This window comes from Microcebus murinus, chromosome 1 (assembly GCF_040939455.1).
Source record: "Microcebus murinus isolate Inina chromosome 1, M.murinus_Inina_mat1.0, whole genome shotgun sequence".
In the NCBI taxonomy this organism is placed as follows: domain Eukaryota; kingdom Metazoa; phylum Chordata; class Mammalia; order Primates; family Cheirogaleidae; genus Microcebus; species Microcebus murinus.
Window position 1 is genome coordinate 37443000 of NC_134104.1, and position 25662 is coordinate 37468661.

The following is a 25662-nucleotide window of genomic DNA, read 5'->3' on the forward strand; positions in this document are numbered from 1 at the left end:
GATTTCTTATTTCATTTCATCTTCATCTGATAAAGAAACTGAAGAAATGCAGGAGTAAGTGATATCAACAAATATTAATACAAGTGGAAATGGTCCTATGACTCAGGCTTTCTTTCTTCATATTTGCCACCTTTCCTCGTTTAAACCTTCAACCTGTCAAAATCCTGGAAGAAGACTTTAATATGTAACTTCTCTTTGGCACCCCCACTGCCCTTTTTTTTTTTTTTGGCTCTGAGGAGAAAGACATATGCTTATTTTGATAAATGGATGAGTGCCTTGATGTTATAGACCCTGATAACACACGCGTAAAATGATCATTCTGTGATCTCTGGGATCATCGTAGCTGGAAGGCTTCTCACAACAGGACTTTTCCTCTTCTTGCAATGACAAGCCTTAATGGAATTTGGCCTGCAGAGTGTCTGGGCTGTGTGTTAGGATAGTATCAGATCAAGTCCAAGCAAGTTCCCTGAAGCTCAGCCTTTACAACATCGTGTAACTCAGAAAAATTCCTTCGAGGCACCACCCACCATTTCCAGTGGGAATCTACTGAAAGGATTCTCTTGGAAGCAGCATGGAAGTAGGGAGGGAGGTATTAAATTTGTGCTTTCGGAGGAGATTGTGGATGGGTGAGTGGGTGGAGACGATGGGGGTGGGGAGGAATTAAAAGCAAAGATGGAAAAAATAACAACCACTGCCACTAAAATATTCTGCTTAAGCACGAGGGAGTACACCCTACAGCTGTTAGCACTGTTCAGCATATTTTGCATATTTATATATACCAAGTATTTCCAAACAGCCTTGTGTTTGTTTTAAAATCCCACACGGAGATGTCTGGTAAAGCTGTCACTGTAGAAGGCTATTTTCCTGGTGAAGTTTGCAAAACTGTTTTCAAAATTCTGTATATACACCATAAGTGGAGCAGAAGAACCATTCTCATTAACCATTTCATAGAGAAATCTTAACTATTCCACCTATCCATCACACAGCACTCAGAACAAAGCACCCATGTTCTAAGACAAAAACAGCATTCCATTGATAGAGGCCAATTTTTCTTTTTAAAAAAATTTGGTTTTAAAAAAGTGAACAAGGAACATCACCCAGTAATCCTTGGGGAGTCCTGAAGCTACCAAAGTATGATTTTCATAATTGTTGTTGACTCCAATCCTCAACTTTCAGAGGTATTTTTCCAAGTTTATTGAGATATAATTGACAAATAAAAATTGTATACATTCAAGGTATACAACGTGATGATTTGATATATATATACACACATTGTGTAATGATTACCAAAATCAAATTAATGAATACATCCATCACCAGAGATGTTTTTGTAAGAAAAATGATAATATTGAGCAGATGTCTCATGTACCCAATTTTTTTTTGGGGGGGGGACATAAAACACCACAAAACCATACATAGCTTAGTTGAAAAAGTTTAGTGAAATTTCACAGGAGGCATGGGGTAGTTTAAAGCTATATTTTCCTTTTAGTAAGATCCACAAGAAAAGGATAGAGTGTCATGCTTAAAGGGGAACAGATTTTGTATTTTTTGGCAAGATATTAAATCCTCTGTTGCTATATTTGGCTCTCTGCAAATAGTCTCTTGTACAAGTGCAAAGCAAAGATCAATGCTGGTGTTCTTCATTCAGCCACAGCCAAACTTGGTATGGAAAGTAAAACAGTTGTTCTTGAGTGTTTTTTCTAACAAAGTCTTGCAGCTCATTTATTGATCAGCAGCATTCCAGAGCATGGATACCCACTTTTACACATTAAATCTATCAAAACATGTTTGCTTTTCCATAACAGTGTTTCCATTGCTTAACTGATAGCAGATGGAATGATTCAATCTGGACAGAAGTGTTAAAGTTTCACCACGTCAATGTGGTCATATTTAGCTATTTAGTCAAATGTGTATAGGCAGGTCAAATGAGATGCTTGGAGACTTAGGACATCACAGGGGATGGGCATATGTTCCCAAAAAAGGAAACAAAACAATTAAATAGTAGTTGGTTGTCCCCAGAGAAAACACACTTCAGCTAGGAAGAATCTGCACTAGATGACCTTCTCTCCACCCCCAGAGAGTGCTCATCTTACACAAATACCACATAACTCTCTGGATTCTGAGGCACCATAATAACTGCATGCAACATTTGAAATAGTGACTGGAATTTCCTTCATATGCAGTTATTTAAGTGAATGAAGATGAACCTCCACACAAATACCCATGGGAACATTATGTATTTCTATTAATATTTTCAGTGAAATATTAAATTCTCCCCTCCACGAGGCTGATATAAAAATGATTGAAGTCCAATGCTAATTATGGAATGTAGAATAATGGCTCCATGTCCTAATCTCTAAAACCTGTGAATATGTTATCTTACATGGAACAAAGGACTTTACAGATGTAATTAAGGTAAAGGACCTTGAGATGGAAAGAGTATCTTGGACTATACAGGTGGAGCCAATATAATCACAAGGGTCCTTAAAGATGTAAAGGAAAGGAAGAAAAGAAGGTCAGAGTGATACCACTTGAGAAGGTCTTGACCAGCAGTTGCTGGATTTGAAGATGGAAGGAGGCCATAAAACAGCAAGGAAACAGTTTCACTCTTGAAGCATCTAGAAGGAATGCAGCCTACATCTTGTAGCCCACCAAGACAAGACCTTTGCCAAATATTTGACCCACAAAATTAGAAGATAATAAATCTGTCTTCTTCTAAGCCATATGGTTGTGGTAATATTTTACAGCAGCCACAAAATACTCATACACTAGTGTATCATAAATACCGCAAACAATTAATGAGGTTTTGCCAATTATTTCACTTGTAGTGCTGAGGGTCTACTCATTTAAATAATGATTTCCATACTTTTGTCCTTTCACATTAAAGATTCACTTAATAAGAAAGTAAATTAAAATTATTTATATAATAATAAAATAATGTACATCTCTAATAGCATAAAGAGATACTGTTAGAAAAGTTCACATTTTAACCGTATACCATTCCCCCCCAAAAAAAAACACTAAGAAATTTTGTATTTTAAAAGAATTATATTATTATATTGAGGTCAAAATTTAGTACTTCAGAAAATGTTATAAAGGAAATTAATAGATAATGATCTGCTCTTTTCTAGAGAGTCCAAGTAGAGAAACTCTAGCTTCCTTCAAAATACCAGCTCTTGGAATACTCTTTTCAAGGGACCACTTTTTAAATGTCAATGAATTGTAGGAAACTTTCTGTTTGTTTGTTTTTTTGTTTTTTCATACTACTTATAGCAAGTTCACTATCAACAAACGTAAAAACAAAGCAATAAAATGTATCTTTCCCAAAGGGTCAACCTTAGAAGCATTATATTAAAAAATTCTCAAGATTCCTGAAGTTACATAATTAATATACCCCATTTTAGTTTCTCTTCCATTATAAACATTAATTTTATAATCCACTCCTTAGTGTAACATATAAGTTCCTTGGCTCTAGAAATTAACCACATAATTTAATAAACCTAAGATGTTGTAATTTCCAAAGATATGTACGAGTTGCTTAATTGAATAAGGAGGAAACAAAAAGAGCTTTAGTTAATTGTCAAGAAATGCAGACCGGAGGGAATCAAGATGGTGGACGAGAAAACACTGCCAGACAGAGTATCTTTGCAGAAAAGACAGATTCTAGCAGAAGTTAGAAGAAAGAATACGAGCCTACATTGGACGAGGGTTGGAAGGAGGAGTACCTGAGACCAGGGGAGACTCCACAGGAGGTGGTCGAGGAGGATAATGGAGCATCCCAGAGACCAGCGGGAAGGGTAGGTGGCTGAGCCGTTTCCCACCCCCCCCCCCCGCATCATGGACTGCTGGTGGACTCCCCACCGGGTGGAGAGACCATCCCAGTAACGGCCACTGCCAGTGAGCAGTAAGCCAGTAGTGGACGCAGCACCAGGCTCCCAACTCCCTCAGGGCACCTCTATGTGCACAGACCCAAGCCAAGCGGCAGGAACCATATTGCCTCATTCTCCCCTCTGTCGACCCTACCCTCGATGCCCAGAGAGACAATATAGCCACCAGCTGGAGGGACCTACATGGAATGGGACCTTCCCTTTTGGGGCCCTACAGCTGACAAAGGGGAACTCAGACTGTGAACTCTCTACCCGCCAGCTCTCCCAGGTGCTGCTGGCACGGTGATCCCAGTAGAACGGGGCAGACCCTGAGGCTGAGAGACATAGACTCAGCTTGGGCTCCCTATGGGTGAATTGGGACTCGCACTCCTCTCCCTGGTGGGGATATAGTTTGAACTCTGGGACCTAGAGGTCAGACCTGCAGACCACATCCCGTACACCCAGGTCTCACATTGCCCTGGGCACAGAAGGGATATACGTGAACAGCCTACTGAGGTGTGTGTGCCTTCAGGGGCAGATCAGCGTCCTAGAGGGCAACCCTCCCCCCAAAGGGAGGCCGTGCACCCAGCCCAGGTGGTGTTTCTGCACAGGGAACATCCCCGCCGGCATCACAGGCAGGGGAGGCCTGGAGGCGTGTGGTCTGGCCTGCTGGCAGAGGCCCAGAAGTAGCCTTGGAGTTGTGGACAGTGGAAAGAAGCGAGGCCCGATCCAGACTGTGGGTCTCAGACAGCCCCAGCCCCACACCCAGACTTTCTGGCTGAGCGGGGCCATTCCAGCGCTCCCTAACAGCTTTTCCTAGAAGCAGAGAACAGAACTTTTACCCCTGCTAACGGCATTGGTGGTGCCTGAGGGCAGGCTTACCCAACCCAGCTCCACCCAGACTCTCTCCTAGACCAGCCCTCACTGAGGGGGAGAAAAGGACACACCTGGAAGTCCCAGGGCAACACTGACCACCTGAGGCACTAGAGTGCCTCCATACAGAACAAGAGCTGATAACAAGACACAAAAACAACAGCATAGCCTGTTCTTCCAAGCAAGCGCAACCTACTGACAGGGAGGGCATTCTGCACAGCCTTTTCACTGCACCTACTGACTCATTATACAGGGAGTGGTATAATCTCACCTGCTGACACCACCTACCGGCTCAGAAACTAAACAAGACGTGTGAATACCCAAACAAAAACCTAAAGGAAAGAAACAACAACTGATTGACATGGGAAGAAATAAGTGAAGGAACTCCAGAAATATGAAGAACCAAATGGAAAACACACCCCCAAAGAGGAGCACCAGCCAACTAGAAATGGACACCAACCAAAATCAGGCAACCAAAATGACAGAAGACGATGTGGATCATAAGAAAACTCACCAACCTGCAAGAACAACTCAATAAAAAACACAAAGAAACCACAAAAAGCCTCTAGGACCTAGAACAAAAGTTCACTAAAGAAATAGACACAATGAAGAAAAGTTTAACCAAACTCCTAGAAATGAAGAATCAATTCAGGGAACTACAAAATACAGTGGAAAGTCTCAAGAACAGGGTAGATCAAACAGAAGAAAGAATCTCAGAGATTGAAGATAACACCCTCCAACTAAATAAAACCGTCACAGAGATAGAGCAGAGAAACAAGAGAAAAGAACAAAGCCTACAAGAGATGTGGGATTATGTGAAGAAACCTAATGATAGGGTCATAGGCTTACCAGAAGGGGAAGAAGACAACACTCACCGGTTGGACAAGCTATTTAAAGATATAATAGAGGAAAATTTCCCAGGCCTTGCTCAAAATCTCGATATACAAGTTCAAGAAGCTCAGAGGACCCCTGGGAGATTCAATGCAAACAGGAAGACGTCACAACATGCAGGCATCAGACTGACCAAAGTATCAACTAAAGAGGCCCTTCTAAGAGCTTTGTAAGAGGAAAGAAGCAAGTAGCATACCAGGGAAAGCCAATTCGAATAACATCAGACTTCTATAATGAGACTTCATAAGCAAGGAGAGACTGGGGCCCCATTCTCACTCTACTGAAACAAAACCACAATGAGATATCACTTAACTCCAGTGAGAATGGCCTTTATCAAAAAGTCTCCAAATAACAAATGTTGGCATGGATGTGGAGAGAGAGGAACACTCCTACACTGTTGGTGGGACTGCAAACTAGTTCAACCTCTGTGGAAAGCAATATGGAGATACCTTAAAGCGATACAAGTGAATCTACCATTTGATCCAGCAATTCCATTACTGGGCATCTACCCAAAAGATCCAATGACACTCTACAAAAAAGACACCTGCACTTGAATGTTTATAGCAGCACAATTCATAATTGCAATGCTGTGGAAATAGCCCAAGTGCCCATCAATCCAGAATGGATTAATAAAATGTGGTATATGTATACCATGGACTAAACAACGGTGATATAGCACATCTTATATTTTCCTGGTTTGAGCTGGAACCTATACTACTAAGTGAAGTATCCCAAGAATGGAAAAACAAGCACCACATATACTCACCAGCAAACTGGTATTAACTGAGCAGCACCTAAGTGGACACATAGGTACTATAGTAATAGTTTATTGGGTAGGGGGGAGGGGGGCGGGTATATACATACATAATGAGTGAGATGTGCACTATCTGGGGGATGGTCATGCTGGAAACTCAGACTTGTTGGGGGAGGGGGAAAGGTCATTTATTGAAACCTTAAAATCTGTACCCCCATAATATGCTGAAAAACAAACAAAAGAAAGAAATGCAGACCAAACCCAAATGCTACATTAAAATAAAAACATTCAGTTCACATTAAATTATTTATTGAACAAATTGAAGATAATGACATTTGTTTTTATTACAAAGCCTTCCATCATCTTATATCATCAACACATAGTTATGAGACCTGCATTTGAAAAGTGAATAGAAAGAAGAAAATGTCTCTTTCCAACCCCACAAAAAGAAAATGGAAAACATATAATCTTATAATTATCTTATAAAGCCAAAAGTTTTCTGAATTATATATATTTTGTTAATTAAAATGACAGCATAACCAAGATTAGTTAATTTCTTTTTCTGGAAATGTAAAATTAGGGTAGTATAATTGCTCATAGAACTAACAAATCTGGAATTTTCTTGCATTTCAATGTGGAAAGATAATATTTCTATTATTAGTTTGCAGTCTACCTAATCAAGTGACAAATCTAAAGTTCACCATCCTGTGTATTTTTTTCACAAAAGCATTTCACCTTACCTAGATTTATATGATGGAGACAAATTGAATCCATATTTTCCCTTTAAATATATGCACTTTAAAGTGATATAAAGAATTCACATGAAAATCTTTCCCTATATTTTATATCCTGGAAAACATGGAATAGTATTTTTAAATCAAATATAATATCCAAGATTTTACATATCCTAAGAAATTAAATCAAGTGTGTAAATAATCATTATTACCTTTTGCTCTAGTCACAGCATAGGAAAAATGTACATCTCTAACAGTATAAAGAGATATCATTAGAAAAGTTCACATCTTAAGCATATACCAAAAAAAAAAAAAAATACAATTAGGAATCTTGCATTTTAAAAGAATTATTCTTAAGTCAAAATTTAATAGTCCAGAAATTGTTAAAAAGTAAATTAATTGAAGCTGACTTGCCCTTTTCTAGAGGATGTCTTTTTTTACTTATACAATGGAATTGGTAAATTAAACTTAATTTATTAGAATTTCTTGGAACTTAAACAGGAGATTCAGATAAATTTATTAGATTAAATTAAGTTGACCACAATTTTAAGAGAATACCAGTTTGATCAATTATTTAAAGCTATAAAAATATTTTTCAAACCAAAAAAGAGCACAATGAGTAATAAAAAAAAATAAGAAAATTAAGATATTTTAACAGGAATGACTATCTCTATAGGTTGGAAAAGTGTATAGGATGAAATTCCCAGAGAGCACTAAAAGAAGAAAAAAAACCTACTGAAAAATTCTAAAAGACTGTTCTGTGACTAATCTCCTAGTTACCAAGGAAATTAACATTTTGAAGCTATTGAGAATGAGATTTTCGTGCAGATTTTCCACTCATATCCCACTCACCAGAGCCATCCACTTTTTTATAGTTTACATATTTGTCTTCAACATACATTTTTGGATGAAAATTTTAGCTAATTTTTCTAAACCATTTTAATAATATTTGCAATAGATTTAAAATGCTCTCTCAAATGTTTTCAGAGAATAAATTGTAATTTCTCTAACAGGCCTTACTTTTTCTGGAAGATGTTCTTTTATGCTGGAGAAAAGAAAAATAATGAGTTTTTAGGGTCCTGTACATTAAAGTTGGCAGGCTGATCTCATTTTGGATCTTACACAGTTTCTGCTGTCCTGTCCGTTTTGAAGGTGATCAATCACAGGAATTTGAACTGCCATCAATACCCTTTGTAACTGGAATGGTTCGTGTGAACTCTTTCCATCTTCAATAACTGACACAGTGTCAACATCTGCTTCCAATAAAGTTGTTTCTTTTTTTCTCAAGTAGAGTAAATCTGCTGACTGAGATCGATCGTAAAGGTTCTGTTTCCCCCCCTTTTCATGCAGAAGATTTTTTTCACCATATTTTGCAACTTTTCCTCCAAGACAAGTAAAAAAAAAAAGGATTGAATAACTTCAAAAGAAACATTCTTATTCCAGGTGACAAGGAAACCCAAAATATAACTGAAAAATGTAAACATTGGTGGATTAATGACACTATCCTCATAATTTTGGAGACCCTGGATAAATAAAATTTTGCAATGTGTAAGACAACTCAGAGTTGGACCTACACACCACTAAGAGGTTAATTTATTTTGTTTTAGAAATGGCACATTAAAAAGTCAGAGTGAATAAAGAAATTAACATTTTATCTCCCACACCTAGTAGGAGGAAAATATTCTCTTTGCAATAATTTCTTACAGAAAAGCAATCATATATCTACTTGGATGCTGCAGAAATGGATATGAAAAGTGAATAGAAGGAATGTTTGGGAGCTCAACTTAATGATCTACTTACTCAACTGATAGACATTTGTGGCGGCTGTTATTTATGGAACATCTAATATGAACCAGATAATTGATTATATATATGTAATCAATATATTTATAATTTTCCAACTTCAACAGCTGACTGGTTAAGGTATTATTCCACTTTACTCATGAGATAAATAAATGAAACCCAAAAATTACACATTAAGTGTTGCAGCTAAACCAGAATTTAGACAATGGCTTAATATCCAACCTTTTTTCAACTAATTCATTCTGCTTCTCTATTAATCCCCTAATCAAATCTCTAACATACTTACTTTCCTTTTTCTGTCACTTAATTCCACTGCCCCTATTGGCTTAATTCAGCAAATACTGCTTAACAAAGGATATTCAGTAAGGGATAGAATGCAGTTTCTTGAAATATAGTTTCTGATTACCACATTAAGTTACAAATACAACATTAAACCAGATCATAAACTCAAAAGCTAGATTCTGCCACATATTCTGCAAGTCTTAGAAGAGGAATGGGCAAATACTATTTGATTAAGAATAACAAGCTCCTCAAGGGCATTTTTATGCAGTGCCTGGAATTTTTTTTAAGTGTTATGAAATTAAAAAATTAATTTCTCAATTACTTGCAATCTACTAGTTCTTATTTTCTGAATTTTAGAGCAGTCTTGGCCATTTTTGCTTAACATAAACATATGTATAATCTTAAGAGGAAGAGAAAGAAGAAAAGTTAGAGGAGGAGATAAGAGAAGATGGTTAACCTTAGGAATACTCGCTTGTTTCTCAAAAGATAGAGGCTTTTTTCAAAATAACAGTGAAGGACCAAATAGCCTGTTTGGATCCTAACTTGTCAACATCATGTTATTCCTTAGCTTCTGAATGTTCAATGGTAGAAGCATAGTTTAGATTTAGAGGAAATGAGATGATTTTCTAGGGTCTACTTCACAGATCTTTAGAAAACTAAATGAAGTTTAACTCGTAAAATAGTCAAAGATAGAGTGGTTTTGAATAAAACTGGGGAGGCAGGTGGTAGCCCCCAATAAAACAGTTTGGAATCCTTTAAATACAACAATATCATTTTGATATGAGAAAACCAGATTTGGGGAGTGATAGCATTTTAGACTTTGAATTCAGAATACGATGCTAAATTACAACCTAGTCTATTTTATAACTTCTGGTAGTAATAGTAATGTGGGAATATGGTCATAGCAAGAGGATGCCAGACAATTACAGAGATGTGCTCATTCTCCTTTTGCTTATATTTTGCTATACTCTTTTGGTGTGGCACCTGTGCCAACAATACTTGTGTCATGTTTTCAAAGGGAGAGCTCATTTACAAATCTTTTCCATGTACATCAGAATGCAGGTTCCCAACCTTTCTTGGGTTCCCAGAGCCAAAAAAATGTTTTATCTATTAGCAGGAGGGTCACAGAGCAAAGCCTAAATTCAGGGTGAAGCCATCTAATTATCTGCTCTCTGTCTTCAATTTAATTCAGTGGAGAATAAAGAAAGGAACAAGAAGTAAATACTTTATTTCTCTTCTTAATTGGGAAAGCCCAATTGAATGACCTGAATGAGTTCGAGTATGAAACTGTTCTGAAATAAACCACAAAGGAAGTTAATAGGTTCCAAGGGAAGATGAGGCAAATAAATAAACCTCGGTGAGTCATTGTATAGGAACTGCTGAATACTTGTAGTTGAAAACTCAGGACTACACAAGGCAAAGCACATCTTATAGAATCATTAAACTCTGTGCTCCACATATTTGGGCAAATTACAAGTAAAACAATTGTTTCAAATCAAATTGAAGACAATTTAACCAGGCCAATCCCTAGAAATTTAAGTTTATATTATTAGTGAGTGGAAGATTCCTTAATTTCAGACCCCACATTAGTAAAAATGTGCACACTGTATTAAAGAGAGTCTAGTTAAGAAGCAAAATACAGAGTAATAAGAATACAAAGAAGTGTATAGATTTATAATTCACATGATGCACCAGGAAAGAAAATTCATGCATAAAATATAGCCAAGGGAAATATTTGAAAATTATCTGTGAAAACTCTGCTTAGCTAAGCATGTTGTGGTATTCATGTCTAAAATGTTCACAAACATAATATACACAATTAGAAATGGAAAGTGGCATTTCACTGAACATACTGTTTCATGTGGGTGGGGAGGAAAATGGGAGAATGTGAGAAACTCTTTATCTAAGAAAACTTCTATATTACATGAACATTTTACATGACTTATCTCTGGATGCAGTTGAAGGAAGTAATGGACCATGCCTTTAAAATCCTTAAATTATCAATAACTGCTATTTTCATAATCCTAATATTTTCCTAGCAGTGGCTTCATGATAATTCCAACTTCACTTTACTTAGATCCTGAGGGCCATGTCAAGTTGAATCCTCAAATTTTCAATTTTTAGCCCCATTTCAAAAATTATGGCATACATTTAAATCCAAATATAAATTTCATTTTGCCCTAAAAATTTTTCTTAAAAAGAGTTATAGTAGGTAAGACCAGATTTAAACCAAAAATAATAAAGACTTGCAAAATCCTATGGTTAGAATATTACATATAGAATATATTATTTTTCAGTTTATAATGATGGGTGACATTATCAGAAACAACCAGAACTTTATGTTGGGTCTAGTACCTTCCTCCAAACTCTCTCAAGGAAAAAAAATCCACTTACAATATGACTTTTTAAATTGCCATGAATGAATAATTAGAAACAAGAAAAATAAGTCACTGGCACTCATAGGTAGTGTGGTTAAATTTAACCACAGTAGTTGTATATAACCTCTGGTTTCATTAGTTACAGTTGGACAGATGAGGAAGAAAATTATTATATTCTAGGCAAACTCTCCATCTGACTGAAAATTTATGCAAATTTCTTCTTAGTCAATTTCCACCTTTTTGGGAAAAATCAAAGTAATAAAATAGCCTTTGTTTAGTGTGGCCATTAAAAAACTTTTCAAGCTATACATATAACACAAAATTAATTGAGCTACCATGGAGTTAAATCTTTACTGAGATTCAATGTGAAAACAATACTGCATTGGTTTGGCTGTGGTATGTATCTACTTTTGTATAAAGAAGAAAATATCAAACACTTGAGGTAACCTAGAAAGCACAGACAGACCATATCACAGACATCTTAAAGGTAAGCATTTTAAACATTTTTGCCAGTGCTTCTCTGAGAGCAAGTTCTTTAAACAGAACTCAACAATTTTTACAATATTAAAAAAAATACATCCCTCAAATATAACCCATCAATGCTAAACCAAACATTCTGTATTTCTATAAAAATAGATGCACATAGAACTACAAAACTGTCTTCCTGAAGGAAAGAGCATTTTAATCTGTAGTTCATCTTTTCCTGACAAGGTGGTTGGTTTAAAAAACAATCAAAATGAAACAGAAACCACGTATTGATAAAAGCAAGAAAACAGAATGAGTTGCACAGCTGGCAAAGGCTCAGATGAGAGAAAAACCAAACAAAAATGCTTTTCTTCAATGTCCAGAATGCACTTTGCTTTCTCAAGAAAAGGCTCAAAACCAAAGTTTACTGCCTGACACTTCCTCATCTCCTTCCATATCTGTCATGTCCCATGTCCCATTGCAGAGTGGAAAATCCTGACAGCATCTTTTCCCAGTGGGCCCTTGGACTCATGTGGCAACCTGATTCGCTAATACTGGGCATGTCAGTACCATGGTGATTCCTTGCTCTTGTCTTGATGCTGTAGACCTAGAAAAGATTACAAAGGGTAAAATAAAAAATATTAGTAACTTTAGCACTCAAAAATGAGCATAACCTGCAATGCATTGGATAGAAACCAAAAAGACAGACAAACAGACAACTGTAAGGTCTGACCTGAGGACAACCTGGTCTCTAGGCAAATTCTTTACTGGAACTCACAATTTTCAAAAAGCCAACCAACATAGTATGTGACAAAAATGCTAGCTAAACTAGAACAGGACTATTTATGCAATATAAATTCTTTGCTTTGGTTTTTATTTTCTTGGAGTATTAGTGACTGATAAATAAAATACAATAAAATAAAGGAAACTTTTTATTTTCAAAAGGAGCTGACATTGGGGAAAAAATACATAACCAATCTTTGGTGCATTTAAGCAGTGTTGCAATTAATACTTTCCGCAACAATCAAAATGACTCTTCTAGACTTAAGTGATGAATAAATTCTGTTATTTTGAAATGTATTCCACAGTGGGATTGCTCTAAATTGTGGTGAACAATTAGACATGGTTAAAATGGAGTCTACTATTGTCAGTAAAATAAATATAGTTTGTTTATAGCTAATAACACAAACCTATATTCTATTTATTAATTTACTTATTTTTATTTCATCTTCCTCCAGAAAGTGCTTAATGTGGCTTAAAAAAATCTATATTACCTAGCAAAAAATTAAAATTTAGAAGAAAGTTTAAAAAATAATGGCAAAAGGAAATTATGTGAACATAGATTAATTCTAACTCAAAGTTAACATCAAATTAAAAGTAAAATTATGACCGGGCGTGGTGGCTCATGCATGTAATCCTAGCACTCTGAGAGGCCAAGGTGGGAGGATCATTTGAGCCCAAGAGTTTGAGGTTGCTGTGAGCTAGGCTGATGCCACAGCACTCTAGCCTGGGCAACAGAGTGAGAATCTGTCTCAAAAAAGAAAAAGAAAAAAAAAGAAAAAAAGTAAAATCAGGAAGAAGTTTATCAAAGAGAAACCATAAAAATGGTTCTCAAACAGTTAATTGACTAATTTCTGATATGGACAATTCATATGGCACCTTTAGTTTATATCCAGTTGGTTTTGTTTTGCTTTTCTATCCATTTTTATTGAGGTATAATTGACAAATTTATTTTTACTTAAGGTGTGTAACAAGATGCTTTAATGTACTTATATATTATGAAATGATTGCCACAATCTAGTTAGTTAACACATCCATCATTTCCTTCAGTTCCCTTTATTTTTGTGCCTGTTGTATAATTGTTTGGATGAGTAAAAATGCAGAATAAATAAGTTAAGTTGCTCTTAAGTGGTTCAGAACCATATACCAAAAGGTACAGCGAAGCCTTTTAAACCAGCGGGTAGAAATGCAGCATGATTGCTATTGTGTGGGCGCAAGGATCGCAGGCTGTCTTCTTGACCCTTGATCTAAACTGTTGTAAGTTTGGGCTGGATGTCACAAACTGAATACTTAAATGAGCCAGTATGGTTTAAATTTTTATTGTTACTAAAAGAACATTTCCTGTCCCTCAACTTGGCAAAGAATTTTATACAATAATGGGTGTCAGTACAAAATCAGACACAATTAGTTGTTGAATGGAAACGTTAAGACAACCTACAAAGCAAATTACATAAAGGGAGAGAAAACAAACAGGACATATAGAAGAACCTCATAAAATTACAAGTAACAAGCTGTGTACTATACAGCATTTGTGTACTGGGATAAGGCAACACTTCCTAAATGCCAAAAGATTGGTTACATCTTTGTTTTTCTCAAGTGTACTGATATAAAGACTTGATACACAGTCAATATTTTTTTCTTTCCCATTTCAAAATAAGAGGCGAAGGCAGATGAAAGAGGAGAAAGAGGTGGAGGAAAAAGAAATAAAAGGATCTGGGGTATATCAACTCACTTTAAGTCCACTTAATTCATTTTCAAATGACTTTCTGGTTAGAATAATTTGCAACCTGACCTAGTCTCTATTGGGTAACTCTTATAATTTAAACCACCTTTACTGACAATCTGCTGACTATATAAATATTTTTTTCATTATTAAAACATCTCATCTTCTGTATGACTCAGTATTTCCACACTTGAAGACTGCATCAATCTACAGAATGTCAGCACTGCAAGTCATGAATACTGTTGTAATCATCGAGTGGTCTGAGTATTTCTTTTTTCCTTTGAACTAATGGCAGTTTCTAGTTTGCATTGCAAAGACATATGACTCCTTCAAAATCACATGAGCCTTTTTCTATGGACAAGTATTATGTTACTTGAGATAGCCCCAAATTTTCCAACCAGAATAACAGAAGTCATTATTTCTTCAATTTTTGTTGTGTCTATGTCTTTGCATCACTGCAATGCAAACCTTAAAATGTCAATTCATCTATAGCCTAAAAATATGTGAAATATCTAATGGAACCTTGTGATTTAGCTTCTTATTGGTGGTAGGACAAAAATCAAACCTTTGCTTTAATTACCAGGCACTCACTTCTGTAAATCTCAAAATAGGCATACGTAAAGCACAAGAAAATGAGGAAGCATAAACAAAGAACCTTCCAATGAGTTGCAACAGAGAAGCAGGGCTATATATATATATATTTTTTTTTAGTTAAGACAATTGGTGAAGGTACATCAGGATACTTCAGAGTCAACCAGTACATTTAGTTTTCCCAGAGAAGGCAGATGGGGGCAAAATTGTTAACCTATGATCCTTATGTTGTCTACATGTATTTGGGATTTCCTGTGAATTTTGTGGCCAGAACAGAAGCCACTTTGCCACAAGTTTTGCTCCCATTCAGGCTTTTTTGGCTCCTCGCTTCCCCAACTCAAACTTATCTGAAATTAGTTGATAACACATCCTGAGATTTATCCACTGGCTGTCTGAAATCACTCATGGCTACTTTCTTTATATTAGTAATTTAATTTTGCTTTTATTGTTTAGTCTGTGAGATTTTCAGTAGGAAAAAATCATAAAGATGATGTTACCTAGTATTTTCTTAGGGCCTAAATAAATATACCAGGCACTGCGCTAAGTGCTTTACATAAGATGTCACATTTGATGTTCCCAACTATGCTACAGTCATATCCATTTTACAAATAAGCAAATTGACACCGAGAGAAGTGATGCAACTATTAAGTAGAGCTGAGATTTTAAAAAGGCAGTCTGATGTCAAAGTCAATGATCTTAACCACAACATATGTGCTCACCTTATATGGGATATATTGGCTGTGGTTTGTGGCACTGGCCTATATTTCCCCAATACTCCAAGTCAAAATTCTCTCACAAAGTCTATTCAAGAAAAAATCAATAGATTTTTTTTTATTTTCTTTTTTGCACTATTGAGAATACCCCAATTTAACAGAATTGATATCAAGATTAACAAAATAGCTCTTTTAGTGATTTTTTAAAAACTACACATATATCATGTTTTCCTAAGACGTAAATGATTGTGTAGCAGTTTGTTACACTTCAGATGAAGACTACTTCAATGGTATAATAAGGATATGTCATGATAACTGCTGTGTTTTCTATATGTATCTTTGATTTAACCACTCCACTCTTGACAGACTTGCACAGTGTGAACTTTTAAGACATAGAGTAGACATTTGATTCATAAAAAGGTTGTCAGAAATGGATCAGGGAACGAAGACATCAAACTGTTGGCTTCAGAGTTTGAGAGTCTAAGATTCAGTGAGAAGAAATGCCCAAAAGAAAATGAAATCCCATAGACCCCTTTCTTCACTTCAATTCCAACACTACTACCACCTGACCACAAAAAGAAAGGGAATAAAAAATTAGACCCAGGAAGAGAGCAAAGGAAGTATGAACGTAGAAAAGAAACTTGGGATAACCAGGGGCAAGTGAGAAGTCATAGTCAATGAAGAGGATCACAATATGATTTTCCTTTAAAATTTGAAGCATATGACAGTCTTAGTCCATTCTGGCTGATATATCAAAATACTATAAACTGGGTAGCTTATAAACAACAAAAATGTATGTATCACAGTTCTGGAGGCTAGGGAATCTAAGATAAATTTCCAGCAGATTTGTTGTCTGGGGAACATGTGCTATATGGTTCATAGAGGGCACCTTGTCATTGTGTCCTCCCATGGCAGAGGGAGCTAGGGACCTCTCTCAGGCATCTTTTATAACAACACTCATCCCATTCTTTAAGGCTCTGTCCCCATGACTTAATCCCCCTGCAAAGACCCCACTTGCTAATATCAGCATCTGAAAGGTTAGGTTTTCAACATAGGAATGAGGGGGTCCATAACAATTCAGATCACAGCTCTGACTACATATAACAATGCATCATGATTCAGTTTCTAGCTAAGATTTCAGAGAATCACCTCTTGCAAAAGGCTATGGAAATAAAGAACTAGAAATGGCAACAGGTTGTGTCTGAGCATGAAAGGCCTGGAAACTCCCCGACCTCCCTAGCTTCCCTCAACTCCTGGGTGTTTTGTCAAAAGATCTCAAAGTTCCCATGGGTCCCCCAAGAAAGGTGTAGAAGTTAACTCTGAGAAAATTCTGGTGGGCCTGTCCTATTTCCCACAGTTATGATGTGGATTTGCCACAGCAGAAGAGATGGCATAAGCCAACCTGCTCCTCATGTGAGCATCTTAGAGGGAGCACAAACACGAGAAAGCTAAACTTTAATAGGAGAAATTTAACAGGCCATTATTGGGGAGAACACTGTACAGAGAAAAAGAGTGGAGGAAGAAGGCATATTTTGAAGCAATGAGCCAGGATAAGAATGAAATGACAGAACCAACAAGCAGACAACTCATTAACTCACAATTCAATTTTTGCAGTGTGAATCTCTCTCTATGAATACAGAGGCACCCCTAAGGAGAGGCTGAAGGCAGAATCTGAAAAGAGGTTTCAACTCTAAATGGGATTTTCTTTTAAACTGAGAGCAATGAGGATATCCTTGGATTGAACTAAGATTAACCAGAATTGATGAGGTTAAGTTTTCTACCATTAGGCAGAAATAATAAATAAAAATTGGGCAACTGAAAAAGTTACACTCCTGCATAGCTGAGTTTTAGGGACTGTTTGATTGTCAGAGTCATATCCCACTAAGAAAACATGTCTCACCTCTAAAGAAGCATGATCATTTGACAATACCACTGACCACAGCTCAATGTGTAAGTAAGCTGAATATGCTTCCAGTTAATTTTATTGCTGAAGATAAAAGAGGTAACCATATAATGGGAAACATGCTGTTGATAAAAAGAGAGGGAAATAGGAACAGAAAGCATAGCAGTGTGGGAAAAATATTTATGACCTAAAAGTAAAGAGTGCACTTAAATGAATAAAAATAAACTTTTCATTTCATAGATACTAAGCGTCAAAAAAACAGTTGTATCACAGTGGTTGCTATTAGATCATAAGAAGCTAATAGCTTATTTCTATAATAAAAGAATGAATCCCCTGCTTCACTCATGTTCTAATAAAGATAAGTCATTCTTATTACAAAGTTAAATATACACTACACTGAGTCAGATGTTATAACAAAATATCCAACCTTTGCCAACAGCTTGACAGCTAATACTGACACATTGACAAATGATCAGAAACAAAAAGATACAAGAGACAGTCATATTATTTTCTATTACTCTATGAAATTACGATTGTTAATGATCATACAACTGCATTTGTTTGTCTAAGTCCTGTGGCAATCAGTTTAAATACTGGTTAAGAATTTCTAAATAAGATCTATGTGGGGATAGTAACTTAACCCTAACAGGAAAAAAATAAGAGTGGGAGCTATCCAATTTGGGAACTATGATTTCATTTCAGGAGAATATCAAGATAAAGCATACATAACCACCATGGAGAACTGCTTTTATTGTTTTTAAACATTTTTGAATCTTTCAACATCATAGAATTATTGCTTAAAAATCAAGCTAAATAGTATTTAAAAGTAAAAATTACACAAAATATCCTGTCATCAGACAACTTGCTGAGTATATTTAGCATCTATTTATATACTCACACCAGTACTGCTCATTTCACCATCAGTATTATCTTAGAAAACCATTCCATGTCAATATGTGTAGGTATCCTTTTAAAGGGCTGCACAATATTTGTCTGTATACTGTTACCAAATTCTCTATAGATGTACATCATCTGGATATGCACACACACAAATTGACTTTTTACTTGTGTGAATATTTTAGGAGTTAAAGATAAATTCCTGAAAATATGTCTGTATAACTGCTGAATCCAAGCATATGCACATTTACATATTTAATTGTGGTACCTAAATGCACTCAAGAATTTTGTATTAAAATTCATATTTTTCCACTAAAGATTATTATTATAGATGAAAAGGTATCTGATTGCTTCATTTTGCATTTCTGTCACTATTAGTGAAGCTGAACATTGTGGGATAAGACATTTCTTCCTCTGTGTTTTAACTTTGGCCGAATTCTTATGCTTTTTAAAAAATAATTTACTCATTGATTTCTAAGTGTTTCTTGTATATTCATCATGTTAGCAATTTTCTCCATGTATTACAAATCTTTTTGCCAGTTTGATGGCTTATTATGCTTCCATATTTAGTATGTAAATGTTGGACAATAATTCTTTTTTAAGTCATCACAAATAAGATGTATTTTTGTTAAACCAGACCAAAGATTACATTTATTATGATGCTTTAATTACAATATTCTCTTATGGTTACAATTCTTGCACACTAAAATTATTATAAAAGATACTAGCTACGGCAGCATAATAATTTTCTTGCAGAGGAAGATTTTTCTGTGTATAGAAATGTTTTCTCTAGGCACATTTAGAATTCACTTAAAATCTCGACCTAGGAGCACTGTCAGACACAATGAGGTTAAAAACTGCCTAAACTTGTCAAAATGTCTTTAAGCTCATGTTCAAAAAAGAAGTAGAAATGTAAAACCCACTGAACCTTATGTTACTAGAAGACCATAATTCATTGTTATTGTAAGAAATACAGCACCTGCACACCTGAGGCAAAAGTTGCAGGTGACAAGCAGTTCAGTGCCCAGGTGTTTCTTCTTGTTTGTGTTTTCCCAGGCCCAGACAGCAAGCTACTTAATTCTGTCTAGCCTCTCAGAACCTTTCTCCCTCCAAAACAACAAACTCTCCTGTGTACAGAATCTCTAGTCTTTGTCTTTAGTGACATCCACTTCCTCAGAATTGTGTACATTATAATGCCCAGCTAGAAGGTAAATTGGCAAGTGCTTCAAGCATAAGGATATGAAGTCACAAATATGAGCCAATCATAAACACTGACCTTATGAACAAATATAAAATATAAATTGCAGGCTGGGCGCTGTGGCTCACACCTGTAATCCTAGCTCTTGGGAGGCCGAGGCGGGCGGATTGCTCAAGGTCAGGAGTTCAAAACCAGCCTGAGCAAGAGCGAGACCCCGTCTCTACTATAAATAGAAAGAAATTAATTGGCCAACTGATATATATATAAAAAAAAATTAGCCGGGCATGGTGGCGCATGCCTGTAGTCCCAGCTACTCGGGAGGCTGAGGCAGAAGGATCACTCGAGCCCAGGAGTTTGAGGTTGCTGTGAGCTAGGCTGACGCCACGGCACTCACTCTAGCCTGGACAACAAAGCGAGACTCTGTCTCAAAAAAAAAAAAATATATATATATATATATATATAAATTGCAAAGCTTGGGGTTTTTTATCCTAGTGGCAATTTACCAGACTCAAAATTTGAATATCAATGTGATAGATAACCTCGTGGGTAATAGACCTGGAGATCACAGGTGCAATATGGAATTTAGACACTGCTTACCAATTCAGTGACCTCAATTTCCAAAGCAGATATAGTAAAAAAAAAAAAAAAAAAAAAAACTTCGAAGACAGAGACAAAGAATAAAGGAAGAAGGGAGTGAGGAAAAGCGAAATGGAATACTCTCTGTAATTTTTCTACAGACTTCTCCCAGAACTGGAGAGGAATAAGACCAAAAAAATGCTTGGATCACTTATTGTAACTGAAACCACAAGTTATAATACTCTCAAGAGATTCTAACTATCCAGACATCTGTTGGATAACAAATGCAGCCAAACATGCATCTTTAAAGAGGTTTCTAGGTTATACAGTGACAGCTTTACAATCCAGAAAATAGATGATTCCACCAGAGGAAGAGCTAATCTGGATTCATTGCTTATTCGCAGAAACCTAATTAAGGATACATCATCACCACAGGAAACATGGTACCTGGGAGCATGAGTTATTTAAAGACTTCCAAATTTTAAGATACTACTTCAGACTTCTCAAACACAAGTATGTTTTATATACCTATTTGGTTTAAGTAGTCGATCTCTCCATTAAAGCAAAATACATTTGAAAAACATTCAGTCAGAATGAAATATATTGTATCTATATCAATTCCTGCATTGAAATTAGAAACTTTTCATGTCCCTTCTATGGGATGGGAACACAAGCTTGCTCTCTGACATGTTCCAGAATAATCTGTCTAATCCAAGCAAACATAAATAGGGCTCCATGATTATGAAGATACTAAGCATCACCTGATACTGCTCAAGTAAAGCAGGCATGAAAATTCCATCAGAACACATGCTTGTGGTCAAAAAAATCATGAAGTTAAATACCTATTATAGCAGGCTGTATCCAAAAAAAGGGAAAAGAAAAGAAAAGAAAAGAAAAGAAAAGAAAAGAAAAGAAAAGAAAAGAAAAGGAAAGAAAGAAAGAAAGAAAGAAAGAAAGAAAGAAAGAAAGAAAGAAAGAAAGAAAGAAAGAAAGAAAGAAAGAAAGAAAAGAAAAACCTACATATTTTGCCACTCATCGGTCCTTTAACAAGATTTTCTGGTCATCTTTTTGCCAAGGAATTCAGAACATGTTGGCCTTTCAGTGTTTTGATTAGTTCTCCATTGAGAGTCACACCAGAATTACTCAGGAGTTTTTTCAACCTCTATGGCTTCCTTCCTCAATTAGTAAATCAGTGTCTTTTGGAAAGACATGCTATGGCATTGCCTAATCTTATTTGCAGTTTTTAAGAAAACATTTAAGAAAGCAAAAGATGCTATCCAATTTAGATAGCAATTTACATAGTAATCAAATTTTAAAACTCATTTACAAAATAATACTAAAATGAAAAATGGATCAGTTTTGATTCACAACTTTTAAAGATAAGCATGTATTGACATTTTGGTGAGTCTAATTCATAGTCTAACTTTCTTTTGCTGTACATAAAATTTCATTTTGATTTATATGAGTGACAAAGATGAATAATATTTGAACAGTACATAAGCATAATGGGATATGTTTTTTTTTAGTACCATCTCATTCCAAATGGCAAAGTATTCTGATAGAGAAAACTATGTTTAAAATTTTCTTGAAGATGTACATCCTGCTATCCCCTCACATCCTTATTTTTATTCTTTACCCCACCTCTCTCATTATCTGCCCAACTAATACAAAAGCACCCGGTTTTCACTGTATCACAAATACCAGCAAACATCACTCTCAGAAATTTAACTCCAACAAATATCACCATTAACCTTTAAGAACAGAAACGAATTAACTTAGACATAGACAAAAAGTGGCAGAGGCATTCAAAGCTTGCATCAATTTTTCATGATGCCTCATATCTCCAATGTGAATTTCTTTTTGTGTTTGCAATGCACCATATTTATTCAGAATCATGAGAGCTTTCATTCTGTATCATATCACCATCTAGAAAACACAAACACATGCATTAGATCATTGGGATCTCCCAGCGATGTCAAGGCAGCAAGTATTCTCTCCATTTTGCATCTTAAGGAAGAGAAGTAAATGAGAGGTTATGGGCTTGCTCAACATTACGCAGCCAATAAGTGGTGATATCCATTCACTTGTTAGCTATATAAGGTTGAGAATCTGTTTTTCAGTCCTGTTTTCCCCATACATATCTCTGGACACACATTTCTATATCTCTGCAAAGATTAAAGATCCCTACATTGACCATCATTTTTATGAGCCCCTAAGTGATTTGGGGAAAGGGAGTAAATTACTAATAAAATTAATGTCTCTTTCTTCTCTCTTTCTCCTTGTCTGCCTCTTTTTTTCTCTTTCCCTCTCTCTCTCAAGACACACACACAGATACGCACATGCATAAATATGTATATTGTTTATTCTTCTAAAGTCCTTTTCCCTCTCTTCACCTCAAACTCATATTAGTGACCCCAATAACTGCAGCTCCAGAAGAAAACACAATTAGACACACTAGTTTTCTTTGTTTTCATTGAATCATATGTGCCTGCAGAAACACATATAGAATTTTTGTCATCTTTTTGTTCTCAATAAGGGCATATGTGTGCTTTACTGCATCTTGATTTTTTCAATCAGCAATACTACATGGAACACAATTCACTCATGGAGCCCCCTCTTGATGACAGTCACTCAATTCTAGCTTTTTTCTTACTATGAACATTGTTAGCGTAAATATATTTGTATTTAACACATACATCCTTATAAGCTGTTGCTTGTATTGTATAGTATCTATGTAGAGTGGACTCACAGGTATAAGAATATTGGACCAAAGTTTATAAGTATTTGTAATGTTATTATATCTTTTATTTCTTTAAAAAGCTACAACTCTTTAATTTTCTTGGCATTTTCTCTTACCAAGATGTCGTCTACAAGGATTCAATTTACACATGCACAATTATTTGTATTATTATGCAAGCACATCCTAAAATATTCATCATTCTCTCAAAAGTCTCCTGCACATGCTCTATCAAGTGGGAGGCGAATTCACATGCTTTGGGTATTGTGACAATATGCCACCCTTCTATGGAGGAAGACCCCTAGAATATCATGGACATGATATCTACATGGCTCCTGGAAAGCAGAGGAAATTTCATGTGGTCTTGTAGAATGCAGCCATGGATATTTGAAACTGACAGCAGTGCTCTGGAATGAATTTCTTCACTCTGATTCATCATCCAGTTACTTTTCATGCAGATCTTGCTATCTGGCTAGGATCTCTTGGCATTTTGCATGTATCTCAAAGATGGTTTCCATTACCCTTCTGGTCACGAAATTGTCATTCTGTACACATGCCCTATACAACTAACACCATTCAAGAGTTTGTAAATATTTTAACATAACTTTGATAGTTTTTTCCTTAGTGGAAAATAGTCTCATGACATATGCCAAAGAAAAAGAAAACAGTTTTGTAGAAAGTGTGAAGCAATCAGTTGTTGATTAGTAGAATTTTTATTATTACCAAATCATAATAAACTCAATAACAACAAAATCATTTAGAGAAAATATTTCCATTAGTTCATAAACATTCTGCCTAGTATTTTTTTAATCTGTAACTTTTGCTTTGTGATTTTTTAACAAAATATTCTAATTGAGATATCCTAATTGAGATAATGTCTTAAAAGTAGTACCCCAAAATCTATAAATCAATCAATAAAATTCATTGAATAGCACTATTGCCACTGAAATATTGTATAATCCTAGGGCTGGCTTCTATATTAACATGTTAATCTCTCTATCTGCTGAGATCAAATATTTATAAGTAATCTTCTATACCTGTTATATTTTTAATACCATTAAAGAAAACTTCATAATCTCCTAATCATGTACATAAATTACTAATATTGTCAAGAAAGGCTTCAGTGAATCCCAAACTCCACAAACTTCCAAATTTAGATGGCTAGTGTATGTTCCATGAGAAGAGGTGAAGTGGAAAGGAGGTGAACTGCTTTTAGTTGAGCATCTACATTATATGTTACTTTGATGCCCTAGGATGAAAATGCCACAATGCTTTAATATTTTAAGATAAATCATACTATCATGTTAATTATCTTTGTGGCTCTTCAATGACTCCTCTCCAAATTTACTACATCTTTTTTCATTGTAAATCCTGGAATTGGAGCATTATGATATCAGGTAATTCATGGGTCTTGGGTTGGTAACTTTTGGTTTTCTTCAGTTCTTGTTTGTAAATGTAAATAGTCCGAAAGAGAAATTAATTCTAAGAGGTTATTGGATACTAAGCTCCTTAGCTTTAATACCATTAATATCCCAATGAAATTAACAAATTAGTAACATATTTAAAAGGGATCTTAAAATAGCTTTGCAAAGTTATTCAGAGAACTTTCATGCAATAAGTCTTTTCTGTTCAGATGAGTTAGCACCAGACTACCTACAAGAAAGCATGGGTCTTGGAATGTGAACCGGTTGGGGCAAATCTACAGGTCAGATGGAAAACCAAGTGGTAACTTGATATCCATCTCTCTTTCATGGAGAGAAACTGCCTCCACATGCTGCTCTAATATATTAGCTATTTTTCACTATGGTTTATTTTCTGTATTTAATAAAGCAAAGATTGTATGTTTCTACTGATGGATTTCACTATAAAGCATTGTTATCTTAACCATTAAGTAGTGTAATTAGCTCATTTCAAAGTGAATACTATATAAGAATTTTGAGCAATAATAATTACAACTTAAATACCATTAAAATACAGTTTTTGTCACTTGTGAACAAGGGTGCTGTCACAGAATATCCAGATTAGAAGATTCAGATTAAATCAGAATTTTTCATGTAAGCATAGCTTACTGGCCTTACACCATAAACAATTCAGAAAACCATTTAATGTGATTCTACTTGTATGTTACCAAACACAAGGTGGCCATGAAAAGAAAAGAATAGATAAAAAGATCTTTATATACTCTTAGCTTTCCCCATAGCACTCAGTGTTAACTATCTAATATCGAAATTTAAGCCATCAAAGAATTTTCCCAGGTTTCTTAGAGTAATTCTATTCACAGGTTAGAGAATCAGGCCTATTGCTATGAAAGCCTCTTCAGAAATAATATAGTTTATGCTTCAACATCTGAGAAAATACTGAAAACACAGCTCCTTATATTTATGAAAATTTTTGCAGCCTGCATTTTGCAATAATTTGTGGATCTAGTAGCTATTGTAATTTTGTTTTCTCTGTTTGGCAAAAACCAATGTTCCATTCTGTGATACACAATCTTGATT

At 35.5% G+C, this 25662-nt stretch overlaps 1 protein-coding gene and 1 pseudogene across 4 annotated transcripts in view; both read right to left on the bottom strand.

Annotated features, from left to right (window-relative positions):
• Positions 1-994: 994 nt before the first annotated feature.
• On the bottom strand, positions 995-12511 carry LOC142872928 (uncharacterized; annotated as a pseudogene).
• Positions 12241-25662, bottom strand: part of VGLL3 (vestigial like family member 3) — a 48804-nt gene continuing 35382 nt past the window's right edge. For 3 of the 4 annotated variants that reach the window (XM_076000924.1, XM_076000935.1, XM_076000925.1), the window contains exon 4: positions 12241-12653. In XM_076000924.1, coding sequence (XP_075857039.1) covers positions 12610-12653 — 44 coding nt within the window. In that variant the 3' untranslated portion in view covers positions 12241-12609. Of the gene's footprint in view, positions 12654-15277; positions 15942-25662 lie in introns of those variants that run through there. The other variant, XM_076000927.1, reaches the window with a different exon arrangement.